This window comes from Jaculus jaculus, chromosome 1 (genome assembly GCF_020740685.1).
Source record: "Jaculus jaculus isolate mJacJac1 chromosome 1, mJacJac1.mat.Y.cur, whole genome shotgun sequence".
In the NCBI taxonomy this organism is placed as follows: Eukaryota; Metazoa; Chordata; class Mammalia; order Rodentia; family Dipodidae; genus Jaculus; species Jaculus jaculus.
In genome coordinates this window covers 303,151,217-303,168,197 of record NC_059102.1, presented here as the reverse complement: position 1 = coordinate 303,168,197, position 16,981 = coordinate 303,151,217, and the positions used below count along the sequence as shown (strand labels likewise).

The window sequence follows — 16,981 nt, the reverse complement described above, 5'->3', positions numbered from 1 at the left end:
TCAAATATATTACTAATAACCTTATATTTGTTCTCAAAACTTTTCTAGTTTGTATTTGATATGTGTGGTTACTCACTTTTTATCACAAAGTTAAAAAAAATGGCTAATAGGGTTGGGTTTCAAATTGAAGTCTTTAATTCACGTGGAATGGGGGCAGAGAGGAGGGGAAAGATTGTACCGACACATGATGTATTCATACAAAGTATTGTTCTTAATAAAAAATAAAATAAAATAAAAAATTTTCAGCAGCTTTGTTGTTGCTTAAATATTATAAAAATAAACACAGAATTTTTGTCTTTCAGTAGTGGATAGTGGATATATCAGCTTAGAGTGGACTTACCAGCTACATAGCTTCATTCCAGTTACCTTTGTGGTTTATTCAAGTCTTTACAAAAACTTCCACACCTACCTGTTTTTAATCCAAAAATGATTATATTTTTAGTTAATCTGAAGTCTTTAGTTACATTTACTAGTCATCTGATTATCAGGTTTCCTGAGATTTCCTGTTTTGTGGTTAAAGGGACAACTGTTATTTGAGTCTCAGGTGTCATTCTTATTAGTTAGGAATATGATATGCAGGTATGCCATTAGTTTATTTATTTATTTTTTTTCAGAGTCCCTAGTTGATATCTGAAGAGGCTTCTAGTAAAGTGAAGAAGATGTTTTCTCAAGGATGGCTACTACGCCCAGCAGTTACTGTTACCCTCTCTTTAACTGTAAAACTCTTCAAGCAGGAGACACCAACAGCGGTAGAAAGGATGCCCAGCAAGGGTTGTGGTTCTTGGACTTCTATGATCTAAAGGCTAAGGAGGATCAGGACACATTTGACTTGTTACCCTGAATAGTTTTCTGCAGAGCTTTGTTGGACTGTATCTCTGAAAAAGACGTCAGAGGATTTGAGCAATGGAACCAGAAGTATCTTAATATCAGTGATCTTTTTACAGGGAGAGTGACATGTGAGACTTGTTAAGTTCTTACAAAGTAAAATGTCAGAAATAATATAACAAGACAAGGAGGAACTTAAGCCTGTTATGTGTTTTGGATTTCACACATAAAACTTAAAAAAAAAAACACCTTTAAAGAGCCTACTTGGTTCTAAGGTTTTATTAGTTAGTGTAACATTTTATTCAAAGCAGATTTTAAAGGTTTTTGTTTTTTTCTTCTGAAGTAGGGTCTCTAGCCTAGGCTGACCTAGAATTCACTATGTAGTCTCAGGGTAGCCTCAAACTCTCAGTGGTCCTCTGCCTCCTGACTGCACCACCATACCCAGCTTTACCTAAAGGTTTTTCTTTTCTTTGAGATAGGGTCTCACTCTAGTCCAGGCTGACCTGGAATTCACAATGTAGTCTCAGGGTGGCCTCAAACTCATGGCTATCCTCCTATCTCTGTCTCCCAAGTGCTGGGATTAAAGGCATGCACTACCACACCCAGCTGAAGTTATTTTTAAAAAATGTTTTATTTATTTACTTATTTGAGAGCGAGCGAGCGAGAGAGAGAGAGAGAGATGGAGATTGAGAGAGGGGCAAAAAGGCAGATAGTGAATAGGTGCATGCCAGGTCCTCTAGCCACTGCAAGCAGACTCCAGATACATGTACCACCTTGTGCATCTGGCTCACATGGGTACTGAGGAATTGAACCTGGGTCCTTAGGCTTCATAAGCAAGTGCCTTAAATGCTAAGCCATCTCTCTATCTCCATTAATGGTGTTTTTAAATACTTGCCTGTTCTAGCAATTGTTAGTGTTATATTTAGAATATTTTATTAATTTATATGACAGAGAAAGGAGAGGTGGGGGGAGGGAACGGGCACAAGGCCTCCAGCCTGTACATGAACTCTAGATCTCCAGATGTGTGTACCTGCTTTTGCATCTGGCTAATGTGGGACCTGGGGAATCAAACCTAGGTCCTTTGGCTTTGCAGGCAAATAAATGCCTTAACCGCTAAGCCATCCCTTTATCCCTGTTAGTGTTATATTTAGAAATCAAGGTATTTTATGGTATTAGTAGTATCACTGGGAAGTTATTTATTTACTTATTTTGAAGATAGATGGCTTTGATCTTGTGATTACCCCCCTTCAGATTTCCTAGTGCTGATATAACAGGTGGACATCATGACTACTTGCAAGACATTTATTTACTTATTCATTTTTTGTGGTGCTGGGGTTTAAACTCAGGGCCTCACCCATGTTAGGTTAGCACTCTATACTAGCTATATCCCAAGCCAATAATCTTTATTCTTCTTTATTTATTCTTTGAGAGAGAAAGAGAATGAGAATTGGCATGCCAGGGCCTCTAGCCACTACAATCAAACTCCAGTATGCCACCTTGTGTGCCTGTGTGATCTTGTGTGTCTTGTTTACGTGGGTTCTGGGGAGTTGAACCTGGGTCTCTTAGGCTTCACAGGCAAGTGCCTTAACCACTAAGTCATCTCTCCAGCCATTTATTTATTTATTTATTTATTTATTTATTTATTTATTTATTTATTTATTAGAGAAGGAAAGAGGCAAATATTGAATGGGTGTGCCAGGGCCTCTAGCCACTGCAAATGAACTCCAGATGCATGAGCCAACTGTTACATTTGGCTGCGTGTAGATACTGGGGAATGAAACTGGGTTGTTGAGTTTTGCATGCAAGAGCCTTAACTGCTCAGTATCTCCCTCCTATAATCTTTTTTTAAAAAATATTTTCTTTATTTATTAGAGAGAAGCAGATATATATATAGAGAATAGGCACAGCAGGGCCTCTAGCCACTGCAAATGAACTCCAGATATGTGTGGCACATTGTGAGTTTGGCTTTATGTGGGTAGTAGGGAATTGAACCTGGGTCTTTTGGCTTTGCTGGGAAGTGCCTTAACCACCAGGTCATTTCTCCAGCCCTATAATCTTTTTTTTTTTTAAGTTTTATTGTATTTTTTTTTTTTTATTATTTATTTCAGGGACAGAAGCAGCAGAAAGAGAAAGAAAGGAAGGAAATTGGGTGTGCCAGGGCCTCTAGGCCCTGCAAATGAACTCCTGATGCATACACCACCTTGAGCATCTGGCTTACTTTCTCATCTGGGGTATCTAACCTAGGTCCTTAGGCTTTGCAGGCAAATGCCTTAACCACCAAACCATCTCTCCATCCTTCTGAAATCTTTATTCTTTTTTGTTTGTTTGTTTTTGTTTTTTCAAGGTAGAGTCTCACTTTAGTCTAGGCTGACCTGGAATTCACTATGTAGTCTCAGGGTGGCCTTGAACTCATGGTAAACCTCCTATCTCTGCCTCCTGAGTGCTGGGATTAAAGGCGAGTGCCACCACGCCTGGCCTAAAATCTTTATTCTTAATGCACTATTTTTTTCATTTCTAATGTGTCATATAAAAGAAAGTTTTTTTTTGTGTAAAATATTTTTAAACATGTTTATTGATATGGCATTTTAACCTGTATGTATAAGATTTGAAGATAATTCATAAATTAACTTGTTAGTGTTTAAGGTGGCTTGCATAATTTTTAAAACTTAAAAAAAACATTTATTTATTTGAGAGAGAGAGAGAGAGAGGGGGGGGGGGAACGAGTGAGCGAGCGGGCAGGCATGCCAGGGTTGCTAGCCACTGCTAAGGAACTCCAGATGAATGTGCCACATTGTTCATTTGGCTTACATGGATACTGGGGAATTGAAAACTGGGTCTTTAGGCTTTGCAGTAAGTGCCCTAACTGCTAAGCCATCTTTCTAGCCTGACTTGCATAATTAAAAAAAAAAAAGTTACTTTGGTGACTTTTTTTCTTTTCTTTTCTTTTCTTTTCTTTTCTTTTCTTTTCTTTTCTTTTCTTTTCTTTTCTTTTTTTTTTTTTTTTTTTTTTTTCGAGGTAGGGTCTCACTCTAGCCCAGGCTGACCTGGGGTTCACTGTGTAGTCTCAGAGTGACCTCGAACTCACAGTGATCCTCCTACCTCTGCCTCCCAAGTGCTGGGATTAAGCCACCACTCCCAGCTTTTTAAAATTTTTATTTATTTATTTGACAGAGAGAGAGAATGGCATGCCAGGGCCTACAGCCACTGCAAATGAATTCCAGATGCATACACCGCCTTGTACTAGCGTGAGTCCTGGGGAATTGAACCTGGGTTCTTTGGCTTTGCAGGCAAGTGCCTTAACCACTAAGCAATCTCTCCAGCCCCCCTTTTTGTTTTAATATATTCATTTACAAGCAGAGAGAGGTAGAAGATAAACAGGGAGAGTGGGCATGCTAGGGCCTTTAGCTGCTGAAGATGAACTGTAGATGTATGTGCCACTTTGTGCATCTCGCTTTACTTGAGTGTTAGGGAATCAAACCTATTAGGCTTTTCAGCAAGTGCTTTAAACACTAAGCCATCTCTCCAGTCCATGGTTTTGCATTTTTAAAATATTTTTATTTACTTATTTGAATTTAGGCTTTTTTTCCCATCTCCTCCCCCCGCCAGCCCGAGGTAGGGTTTCATTCTAGCTCAGGCTGATCTGGAATTCGCTATGTAATCTCAGGGTTGTCTCGAACTCATGACAATCCTTTTACCTCTGCCTCCTAAGTGCTGGGATTAAAGGTGTGTACCACCACACCTGATATTATTTATTTATTTTAGAGAGAGAAAGAAGGATATGGAGAGAGAAAGAGAGAAAGCAGGCATGCTAACCTCTGAAAATGAACTCCAGATGCCTGAGCTGCCTTGTACATCTGGCTATTGTGGGTCCTGGGGAATTGAACCTGGGGCCTTTGGCTTTTGGCTTTCAGGCAAATGCCTTAACCACTAAGCCATCTCTCCAGCACGTTTTTTTTTTTTGTTTTTGAGAGTGTATCTCACTATGTAACACTGGTTGGCCTCAAACTTGCAATATAGACTAGACTAGCTGCAAACTTGCAGTGATCTTTTTTGTTTTTCAGTCTCCCAGGTGTTGGGATTATAGGCATGAAGCCAACTGTATAATAATTAAAAAAATAACTAGACCTGTATTTTAAATATTTTGTGTATTTTCTTTTTTTTTTTTTTTTGGTTTTTCGAGGTAGGGTCTCACTCTGGTCCAGGCTGACCTGGAATTAACTCTGTAGTCTCAGGGTGGCCTTGAACTCACGGCGATCCTCCTACCTCTGCCTCCAATTTTTTCCGGGGCCCAGCCCTTGTGTATTTTCAAGGAGAGAGAAAGAGGGAGGGAGGGGGAAGGAAGAGAATATGAAATTATATGAGCATGCCAGGGCTTCCTGCTACTGCATTTGAACTCCAGATATGTGTGCCACTTTGTGCATCTGGCTTTACTTGGGTGCTAGGGAATCAGACCTGGGTTGATAGGCTTTGCGGGCAAGTGCCTTAACTGCTGAGCCATCTCTCCAGCCCAAGCTTGTGCTTCAGCTTTCAATGATAATGCATTCGAGCAAGCTGTTTTTCATTTTCAAATAGTTTTATAATTTCTGTGTGTGTCCATTGGAATGCCAGGGGCTCTAGCCACTGCAAACGAATACCAGACACTTGTGTCATTTTTTTGTGTCTGACCTGTGTGCCTGGTTTTGGAATTGAACCTGGGCCAGCAGGTTTTACAAACAAGTGCCTTTAACCTCTGAGCCAGCACAGCCCTATCTAAACAATTTTATTTGACACTTTAGTTTTTCACAGTATGATTTTTCTATGTCTAACTTTTGGTGTGTCTATATGAGTATGTATGTTACACTAATATTAATGGAAAATGTTTATCTTAGAAAAACTAGCTATATTTAAGTAAATAATTTTGCTATGTAATACCATTGTTGGAATATTTACCATGTAATACATATTTGAGAATTTGAAAAAAATGCTGTAATAAGGAAGGAAATAAAAGTTGATCTAAATTCTATTGCCATTAATATTTTAGTATATGTCCACACCATATGTCTACATGTGACTCTGCTACACCTCTTCAAGAACAGCATCAATGACCTCAGTAGAAACACAATTTTGTGCTTGAGTAGTATTGTCTATAAGTACTAATTTCTGGGAAAAATTGCATTGTGTTATTTCTCAATAAACCTTTGCCTTCTGCAAAGAAAATGCCAACTTTACATTATTTCTGTGTACGTGCTTTTATAAAATGATGTTATATATTTAAATGTTTGTCATGGCATAGATTTAATTTACTTCATGAAGTTCATTATCCAATTTGCTCTATGAACCATAGGCATTGATAATCATTATTTCTGAATTTTACCTTAGTAATTCTTAGGTCACCATTTTTATTTCTAGAATTTACAGATGATTTGCTGGAAATACACTTGTGGGATATGCTCAATATTAAATATAGTTACATTGTTGTTAGTAAAGTTAATGTCCTGTTTCATTGTTCTCCAAAACAGATAAAGGTGCAACATGATCTTTTTCCATTGTTCTCTACCACTGGGGCCCAGCCCCACACTTAGTTTTCTGAAAAGAAATTCCTGAAGTCCCGTCACTTTTAGAATTTGCCAAATTTGTGCTGGAGAGATGGCTTACTGGTTAAGGCACTTGCCTGTGAAGCCAAAGGACCCATGTTTGACTCTTCAGGTCCCATGTAGGCCAGATGCACATGGTGATAGAAGTGCACAAGGTTGCATGCATCTGGAGTTCAATTGCAGCAGTTGGAGACCCTGGCATACCAATTTTCCCTCTCTCATAAAAATTAAAAAAAGAATTTGGCAAATTTTTGGGCATTTTCAGGGTAGCTTCTGGTAGACAAGCTTACTGATGTGTCCTATACAAAGAAAATTAAAGGGCTTAGAAGAAGAAATGAGGAAGAAAAAAGATTGAATACACTTGGAGTTGGACTATTTATACAAAATTATGTGTTAGTGTCCCCTACTTTTGTGTTTAATGCTTCTTAAAGTACACTTAGGAGCTGGGCGTGGTGGCGCACACCTTTAATCCCAGCACTCGGGAGGCAGAGGTAGGAGGATCGCTGTGAGAGTTTGAGGCCACCCTGAGACTCCATAGTGAATTCCAGGTCAGCTTGGGCTAGAGTGAGACCCTACCTCGAAAAACAAAACGAACAAACAAACAAACAAATACACTTAGGTTGACTGTATAAAAAGTTGACAGTAGACTTCTTGGAATTTGGACTCCTTGTTTTCTGCATCCATAGCACCTAAAATAATACTTTGTATACAGCAGATGCTCAAAATTTATCAAATGAGTGAATTGAGACAATGAGTCATTGTCTTAATTGCTCAATTTCTTAGTGATATCCATCTTTTGTTGCTTTCTTTGTTTTGGAGCCATTTGGTGAGAAAAGTGTTTGAGACATGTATATAGTTCTTTACCAGTTTATGGGAACATATAATATAGATAAATAATTAGTAGCCATTAGAGTTGACCTAATTATTAAGAAAAGATTAAGACCATTTCACTTCATTCATCCTGGGACTCTTTTTATTTATTTATTTATTTATTTTTTGTTTTTTCGAGGTAGGGTCTCACTGTAGCCCAGGCTGACCTGGAATTCACTATGTAGTCTTAGGGTGCTCTTGAACTCATGGCGATCCTATCTGTGCCTCCCAAGTGGTGGGATTAAAGGTGTGCACCACCACACCTGGCCATTCTGGGAATCTTTGATGCTTTTATATTACTAAAAAGTGAAAATAGTCCTTAAGTCAGTTGCATTAGGCTCTGAAGTGACTAATTCACTTCCCTCTTCATGATACAGTTAATCATATTTGGGAGGGCGATCAACCCTCCTTCATACTCTTCCACTTATGCTCTGCAATTAACAGCCAAACCTCATCCAATATACAGAGTTAAGAAAAGGTTCCTCCTTTTTAGATGCCACACCAGGTTATGTCATCCATATGCTGAAACCAGTATTTTATATTATGGCTCAGTATCTAGCCCTCTGAAGCTAAGGCAAGTAGAAACCGAAGTTGAAGACTAGAGCTAAAACCTCATTTGTGGATGTTCGTTGGGGAGATGGAGATGGCAAGGTCATTTTAGAAATTAGGATCCATTCACTGCAATATTATGTAGTGTATTTTGTAACCTGAAGGCATGTATAAGTGAATATAACTTTTTTGTGAACTTGTTAGTTCTCTCTCTCCGTTTCCTTCTCTCTCTTTCTCCCTTGCACCTGTGTGTGTGTGTGTGTGTGTGTGTGTGTGTGTGTGTGTTTGAGACCAGGGTCTTACTCTAGTTCAGGCTGGCCTGGATCTTGTGCTAATCCCCCTACCTTAGTCTCTCAAGTGCTGAGATTACAGATGTGAGCCACCATGCCTATTATTTTTTTTAATAATTCATTTTGTTAACTTATTTAAATGTCAGAGTTTAAAGAAACAAAGCAAGAATATTTGAAAGATGTCTTTATTTTTTAAAAAAATATTTATTTATTTGAACGAAAGAGAGGAGAATGACCTTTGGCCACTGCTAATGAACTCCAGATGCTATGTCACTCTGCATCAGGCTTTCTGTGGGTATTGGGGAGACTGTTGTGCTTTGCAAACAGGTGCCTTTATCTGCTGAGTCATCCATTACTCTAGCCCCAAAAGATGTCTTGAGTTAAAGAATTCTTTCTTACTGAGGTTACAGTTCCTCAATATGAAAACATTTGGGCATATTATTATAACCTAACCATACACACATTCATTTATTCATTGAACTTGATTCTCTTTACGACTCTGTAAGGAAATCAACAGCAGGGAACTAATCAGAATAATATTATACAGCAGCCTCCTTAAAAAGCCCTCAACTCAGAGTTTTACAATTAGCCCAGTAACTTAACTATGCTCATTTGCAAAATGTATTGCAAATACCTATTAGGCCTGTTTTATAAGCTTTCTCTGGATGATGAAACTGAGTGAAAAGTACATACTGAGTTGGTAAACTAAAGATCTGCAGCTGTAGCTATATGTTTAAGAGATCATTATTGACTAATAGTAGTGGATACCATCTATGTTCCTTAACAGAAGAATAACTGATTTGTTTATTTGAAACCAAAAGATTCTCACTGTCCATATGGGGAGAAATTACCATAATAATATATTCTTTGTTCTAAACTACATTTTTTCCTGATAGATAAGTAGTTTCTTTAAAGAGAAGTCTTTTTAAAGAAAAATTTCTAAAATAGTAGAATGATCCCCAGTGGTACTGACAGTGGGATTTTTTTATGGCCATGTCTCTTGTATATTTTTGTATGGGTGAAGTTCTGAACCACATATAAGGATATCAGCATATTGTGTCTCCTGAGTAGCTCCTGCTATTCTTCATCCTCTGGATCCTAGTTATGGCCCCTTAATGTTAGCACCCTCCCTCCTTCCAGGTAGGATTTCACTCTAGACCAGGCTGATCTTAACCTCACTCTGTAGCCCCAGACTGGCCTCAAACTCATGGTGATCCTACTTCAGTCTTCTGCATGGAGTGCTGGGGTTAAAGGCATGAGCCACCTCATGGGGCTCTTTTTTTCCCCCCCATGTTTCCATTTTTATTTGACATTTCCTCTTTTTTTCTTTTTTAAATGTGAGCTCTCTTTTGATCCCTAGTGCTTATACTGGTGGTGCTTACTGTTGGTTATAAGTTTGTAAACACATCTCATACTTGAACTTAAGTTTCTGTGAAATGATGGTTTATAATTGATTTTATGAAGTTAAGAGTTTATTGAATTAATTTACCTTTGGGTATATACTTTTACTAATATCTCCCTCCTTGGATTTCATATTAATGATAGTCCTTAGGCAAGATAATTTTGAGAATAGAGTTCGAATGATCTATATTTACCATATATAGTTGTTTACCCACTCCTTTTTTAACATATTTAGTGAAGAAAATTGTATTATGTGACATCTAAAAAGAACCAGTAGATTATTAGTCTATGTCTGTGTACTAAAAAATTGTGGTCATTAGAAAGTTACAGAGTCACAAATTAGGAGAGACAGATAATTAGAATCAATACCTTACCTAATAGCATTTCATTTTCATTCTTTTAGGTAAGCAGAATTTTATATAGTTTCTGTACTGCTTTCAAACGTTCATCCAGACAAGTGTCTGATGTTAAAGATTCCATTATTCCAACCCCCGACAGTGATGTGTTTACCTTCAGTGTCTCCTTGGAGGTTAAAGAAGATGATGGAAAAGGAAACTTTAGGTGAGGTTGCTTGACAAGAATAACTTGCAAAGAAAATTAGCATTGTGTCAGAGATAGAAAACTGATTAACAATTCTAGAAACTAGACAGCACTGGCATTTGTAAAGATTTTTACATTTGTAAAGATTTGGCTGGTGCATGATTATGTTTCACTCATACATTTCTGATGTTTAAATGATTTAAAAATAATGATAACTTAGAGAATCTTTAGTAAAATAATAGAAGTAGAGCAAAAAGCTAGAGTCTTGCAATCCTTAGGGAATCACAGATATTTAAATTATCTCTTTACCCCTGCCCCCAGATTTTGGACTTTTAAAGACAAGGTCTCATTCTTGCTCTGTAGGCTGACCTCAGACCTACTATGAGGCTGAGGTTGGTCTTGAACTCCTGATGCTCCTGCCTCTATCTCTCAAGTACTGGGATTTTAGGCATGCTTATCATGCCTAGCTAATTTATTCCCTTTGTTTTATTTCTAGGAGGAATTTTACCTGGTTGTATGTTTGAATATTTTTATCTTTATAAGAATTAAAAAATATTTTTAAATATTTTATTTATTTATTTTGAGAGAGAGAGAGAGAGAGAGAGAGAGACAGAGAAGGGGGGGAGAGGGAGGGAGGGAAAAAGGAAGGGAGGGAGGGAGGGAGGGAGAATGGGCCTGCCAGAGCCTGTAGCCACTGCACATGAACTCCAGATGCATGTGTCACCCTGTGCATCTGGCTTACGTGGGTGCTGGGGAATTGAATATGAGTCCTTAGTCTTCACAGGCAAATGCCTTAACTGCCAGTCCATCTTTATAAGAATTTTAAAAATTTATTTGCAAGTAGATAGATGATGTGGGGTGGGGAGAGGGAGAAAGAATGGGTGCACCAGGGCCTCTAGCCATTGGAAGTGAGCTTCATAAACATGTGCCACTGTGCATTTGGCTTTATGTGGGTACTGGGGAATTTAATCTAGGTTGTTAAACTTTGCAAATAAGTGCCTTAACTGCTGAGCCACCTCTCTAGTCCCTATAAGAATTTTTTTTTTTTTTTTCGAGGCAGGGTATCACTCTAGCCCAGGCAGACCTGGAATTCACTATGGAGTCTCAGGGTGGCTTCAAACTCATGGTGATCCTCCTGCCTCTGCCTCCCAAGCGCTGGGATTAAAGGTGTGCACCACTATGTCCGGCCCTATAAGAATTTTTTAATTAAAATCCCTTCTCAAAATAATGTATGTATCTTTGTTCTTCAAGGTAGGGACTCACTCTAGCTCAGGCCAACCTGGAATTCATTATGTATCTCAGGGTGGCCTTGGAACTCCTCCTACCTTTGCCTCCTGAGTGCTGGGATTAAAGGCATGTGCCACCATGCCTGGCTTTCAAAATAATTTTTAATGGTTACTAATATATATGACCATTATTATTATTATTATTTGTTTTTGTTTTTTTGAGGTAGGGTATTGCTCTATCCCTGGGTGACCTGGAACACTCTCTGTAGTCTCAGGCTGGCCTTGAACTCATAGTGATAGTATTACCTCTGCCTCCTGAGTGCTGAGATTAAAGGCACCACTTATTCCTATTTTACATGTGTTTTTCTTGTTTAAAAATAAATTATAGGAAATAGTTGCACTAATTAATGATACCCTATATGTTTTAACAGTGTCTTTAATCTAGCAATAATTGCTAAGCAGTTATTTTATGTGTATTATTAGCTATAAAAAATGATTGTTGGAGAGCTGGGCATGGTGGTGCACACCTTTAATCCCATCACTTGGGAGGCAGAGGTAAGAGGATTGCCTTGAGTTCTAGGCCACCCCGAGACTACACAGTGAATTCACAGTGAATTCCAGGTCAGCCTGGGCTAGATCAAAATCCTACCTTGAAAAACCAAAAAAAAAAAAAAAAAAAAAAAGATTATTGGGCCAAGCAAGTTACTGAAAGTATTTTTTCTTTTTTGATAAGACCTCCTCTATTTTAACCACTTTTAATGCATTATTCATTATGAGAGTAGTTACTGTGTCATACATTAGACCTTATTAACTTGTCATGACCTCTGTCTCTTTGTCCATCTTTTTTATTTTTATTTATTAGAAAGAGAGGAAAAGGCAGGAGGGGGGATAGGCACACAAGGGCCTTCAGCCGCTGTGAATGAATGCTATACATTTGTGCCCCCTTGTGCACACATGTGACATTGGGCACTTGTGTCACTGTGTATCTGGCTTATGTAGGATCTGGAGATTTGAACATGAGTTTGCAGGCAAGCGCCTTAACCACTAAGCCATCTCTCCAGCCCTTTGTCCGTCTTTTGTTTATCAAAGTCATCTCATAGTCTAGGTGTCTAAAAGTAAGTTGTCCTTGCTATAACTGTGTTACAGGTGCACATGACTCTCTAACCAGCTAAACCAGAAGTTGACATTCTTAAAACAAAAAATAAATCATATTTAAAATTTTTTAAATTTAAAAACTAAGATTAAAATAATACTATGCTGTCACTTTTTTAGATCTTGCATTTAACCTTGGTTTGGACATAACATACAAAACTTTTGAAAATTCACCTTCGAAATTATTAGAAATTCTGTGTTGCTGATTATAAAATTTACAGTTTGCTACCTGTGGCAAAAGTTCAGGTTCTTAGGGATGATAGTGGTGTTGCATTATATTTGTTGATTTGTTTTAATCTTGGAATAGTTATCATTTTATTCTATTGTTACTTTAGTAATTCTTTTTCTTTTTGAATATTTCAGTCCTGTGCCTAAGGATAGAGATAAATTTTATTTCAAATTAAAGCAAGGAATAGAGAAGAAGGTTGTGATTACAGTTCAGCAACTTTCTAACAAAGAATTAGCTATTGAAAGGTAAGTAGCTTGCTCTTAAATGTTAGTCGAAACTAGTATTAACATTTTTATTGTGTTCCAAAATGTACTTTATATCTAAAACTTAGCTTTTGAAAGGTAAGTAGCTTGCTCTTAAAAGTTATCCTAAACTTGAGCCAGGCATGGTGACTCATGCATTTAATCCTAGCACTTGGGAGGCAGAATTAGGAGGATCACCACAAGTTTGAGGCCCCCTGAGACTACATAGTGAATTCCAGGTTAGCCTGGGTCAGAGTGAGACCCTACCTCGAAAAACAAAATAAACAAACAAAAAAGTTACCCCAAACTAGTATTGACATTGTTACTCTGTTTCAAAATATACTACAAAATATACTGAGATTCAAAAATAGAATATCAGCTCATGCTCACTATTTTTTTTTTCTTGAGTTTTCTTTTTTCTTTTAATCAAAAGCAGGAGGAGAATAATGATACTGTCTCCACTGTAAGTAAGATGTAGCTGGCTTACTGAACATATCAGTTGATAGTGAAGTGATCTCAGGTTTCAGATCACTGTTTCAGGTCTTCCTGTTCACATTCCTATTTTCCTGCTCTTATTTACATCTACCATAACCAATTATTTTTAGTTTTAGTTACTAGAGTTTCAGAAGCCTTAAATATGCAGATGTATCTCTGTAAATGTACATCCTTTAAATAAAAGTCATGGAGGACAGAGTATCGCTACCTTTGTATAAGGTCAATGACAGGTAATCATTCTGAAAAATGTGTTTTAGATGATAGATGAAGGGTTAACCCCTATAACATAATACATTTCTTGAAGTTTTTTTTTTTCTGGAATTCCTTTTCTTTTTTTTTAATTTGTATTAAAATTTTCCATGATTATAAAATATATCCCATGGTAGTTCCCTCCCTCCCCACCCCCACACTTTCCCATTTGAAATTCCATTCTCCATCATATTACCTCCCCATTACATTCATTGTAATTACATATGTACAATATCAACCTATTAAGTATCCTCCTCCCTTCCTTTCTCTACCCTTTATGTCTCCTTTTTAACTTACTGGCGTCTGTTACTAAGTATTTTCATTCTCACGCAGAAGCCCAATCATCTGTAGCTAGGATCCACATATGAGAGAGAACATGTGGCGCTTGGCTTTCTGGGCCTGGGTTACCTCACTTAGTATAATACTTTCCAGATCCATCCATTTTTCTGCAAATTTCATAACTTCATTTTTCTTTACCGCTGAGTAGAACTCCATTGTATAAATGTGCCACATCTACATTACCCACTCATCTGTTGAGGGACATCTAGGCTGGTTCCATTTCCCAGCTATTATGAATTGAGCAGCAATAAACATGGTTGAGCACGTACTTCTAAGGAAATGAGATGAGTCCTTTGGATATATGCCCAGGAGTGCTATAGCTGGGTCATATGGTACATCAATCTCTAGCTGTTTTAGGAACCTCCACACTGTTTTCCACAATGGCTGGACCAGATTGCATTCCCACCAGCAGTGCAGAAGGGTTCCTTTTTTTCCACATCCCCGCCAACATTTATGATCATTTGTTTTCATGATGGTGGCCAATCTGACAGGAGTGAGATGGAATCTCAATGTAGTTTTAATCTGCATTTCCCTGATGACTAGTGACGTAGAACATTTTTTTAGATGCTTATATGCCATTCGTATTTCTTCCTTTGAGAACTCTCTATATAGCTCCATAGCCCATTTTTTGATTGGCTTGTTTGATTCCTTATTATTTAACTTTTTGAGTTCTTTGTATACCCTAGATATTAATCCTCTATCAGATATATAGCTGGCGAAGACTTTTTCCCATTCTGTAAGTTGCCTCTTTGCTTTTTTCACTGTGTCCTTTGCGGTGCAAAATCTTTGTAATTTCATTAGGTCCCAGTGGTTAATCTGTGCTTTTATTGCCTGAGCAATTGGGGTTGTATTCAGAAAGTCCTTGCCAAGACCAATGTGTTGAAGGGTTTCCCCTACTTTTTCCTCTAGCAGTTTCAGAGTTTCCGGTCTGATGTTAAGGTCTTTAATAAATTTGGACTTAATTCTTGTGCATGGCGAGAGAGAAGAATCTATTTTCATCCTTCTGCAGATATATATCCAGTTTTCAAAACACCATTTGCTGAAGAGGCTGTCTCTTCTCCAATGAGTATTTTTGGCATTTTTATCGAATATCAGGTGGCTATAGCTACTTGGGCTTACATCTGGGTCCTCTATTCTGTTCCACTGATCTACATGTCTGTTTTTGTGCCAGTACCATGCTGTTTTTGTTACTATGGCTCTGTAGTATAGGTTAAAATCAGGTATGGTGATACCACCAGCCTCTTTTTTGTTGCTCAGTATTATTTTAGATATTCGAGGTTTTTTGTGATTCCGAATGAATTTTTGGATTGTTTTTTCTGTTTCCATGAAGAAAGCCTTTGGAATTTTGATAGGGATTGCATTAAATTTGTAGATTGCTTTAGGTAAGATTGCCATTTTCACAATATTGATTCTTTCAATCCAGGAACAAGGGATGTTTCTCCACTTTCTAGTGTCTTCTGCAATTTCTCGCTTGAGTGTTTTAAAGTTCTCATTGTATAGATTCTTTACTTCCTTGGTTAGGTTTATTCCAAGGTACTTTATTTTTTTTTGATGCAATTGTGAATGGGAGTGATTCTCTGATTTCATCCTTTGTGTGTTTGTTGTTAGCATATATGAAGGCTACTGATTTCTGTGTATTTATTTTGTATCCTGCTACATTGCTGTAGGTTTTGATCAGCTCTAACAGCTTGCTAGTAGAGTCTTTAGGGTCCCTTATGTATAGAATCATGTCATCTGCAAATAATGATAACTTGATTTCTTCCTTTCCAATTTGTATCCCTTTTATGTGTGTATCTTGCCTTATTGCTATGGCTAAGACTTCCAAAACTATATTAAATAAAAGTGGGGACAGTGGACACCCTTGTCTTGTTCCTGATTTTAGTGGAAAAGCTTCCAGTTTTTCCCCATTTAGTAATATGTTGGCTGTAGGCTTGTCATAAATAGCCTTTATTATATTGAGATATGTTCCTTCTATTCCCAGTCTCTGTAGGACTTTTATCATAAAGGGATGTTGGATTTTGTCAAATGCTTTCTCTAGGTCCAATGAGATGATCATGTGGTTTTTGTCCTTCAACCCGTTTATGTAATGTATTACATTTATAGATTTGCGTATGTTGAACCATCCCTGCATCTCTGGGATAAAGCCTACTTGGTCAGGGTGAATGATCTTTTTGATATACTCTTGTATTCTGTTTGCCAATATTTTGTTGAGAATTTTTACATCTATGTTCATGAGGGAGATTGGTCTGTAATTTTCTTTTTTTGTTCTATTTTTGCCTGGTTTTGGTATCAGGATGATGCTGGCCTCATAGAAGGAGTTTGGTAGAATTCCTTCTTTTTCTATTTCCTGGAAAAGCTTAAGAAGCAATGGTGTTAGCTCTTCCTTAAAAGTGTGGTAAAATTCAGCAGTGAATCCATCCGGGCCTGGGCTTTTTTTAGTTGGGAGATTATTGATAACTGTTCGGATCTCCATGTTTGTTATAGGTCTATTTAAGTGATTAATCTCATTTGATTTAATTTAGGTAGGTCATATAGATCAAGGAAATCATCCATTTCTTTCAGATTTTCATACTTTGTGGAGTATATGCTTTTATAGTATGTCCCTATGATTTTTTGAATTTCTCTGGAATCTGTTGTGATGTTACCTTGTTCATCTCTGATTTTATTAATTTGTGTCTCTTCTCTCTTTCTTTTGGTCAGATTTGCTAAGGGTTTATCAATCTTGTTTATCCTTTCAAAGAACCAACTCTTTGTTTCATTAATTCTTTGGATTGTTCTTTTTGTTTCTATTTCATTAATTTCTGCCCTAATCTTTATTATTTCTTCCCGTCTACTACTTTTTGGTTTGCCTTGTTCTTCTTTTTCCAAGGCTTTAAGGCGAAGCATTAGGTCGTTTACTTGCGGCCTTTCTAATTTCTTAATATAGGCACTTAAGGCTATAAATTTACCTCTTAGAACTGCCTTCATTGCGTCCCAGAGATTTTGGTATGTTGTGTTCTCA

At 37.5% G+C, this 16,981-nt stretch overlaps 1 protein-coding gene across 4 annotated transcripts in view; it reads left to right on the top strand.

Moving 5' to 3' along the window:
* Rabgap1l (RAB GTPase activating protein 1 like) overlaps window positions 1-16,981 on the top strand; it is a 682,536-nt gene that overhangs the window by 77,853 nt on the left and 587,702 nt on the right. For all 4 annotated transcript variants that reach the window (XM_045141715.1, XM_004658772.3, XM_045141714.1 and 1 more), the window contains exons 6-7: window positions 9,912-10,069; window positions 12,790-12,900. In XM_045141715.1, the coding sequence (XP_044997650.1) occupies window positions 9,912-10,069; window positions 12,790-12,900 (269 nt within the window). The remainder of the gene's footprint in view (window positions 1-9,911; window positions 10,070-12,789; window positions 12,901-16,981) is intronic.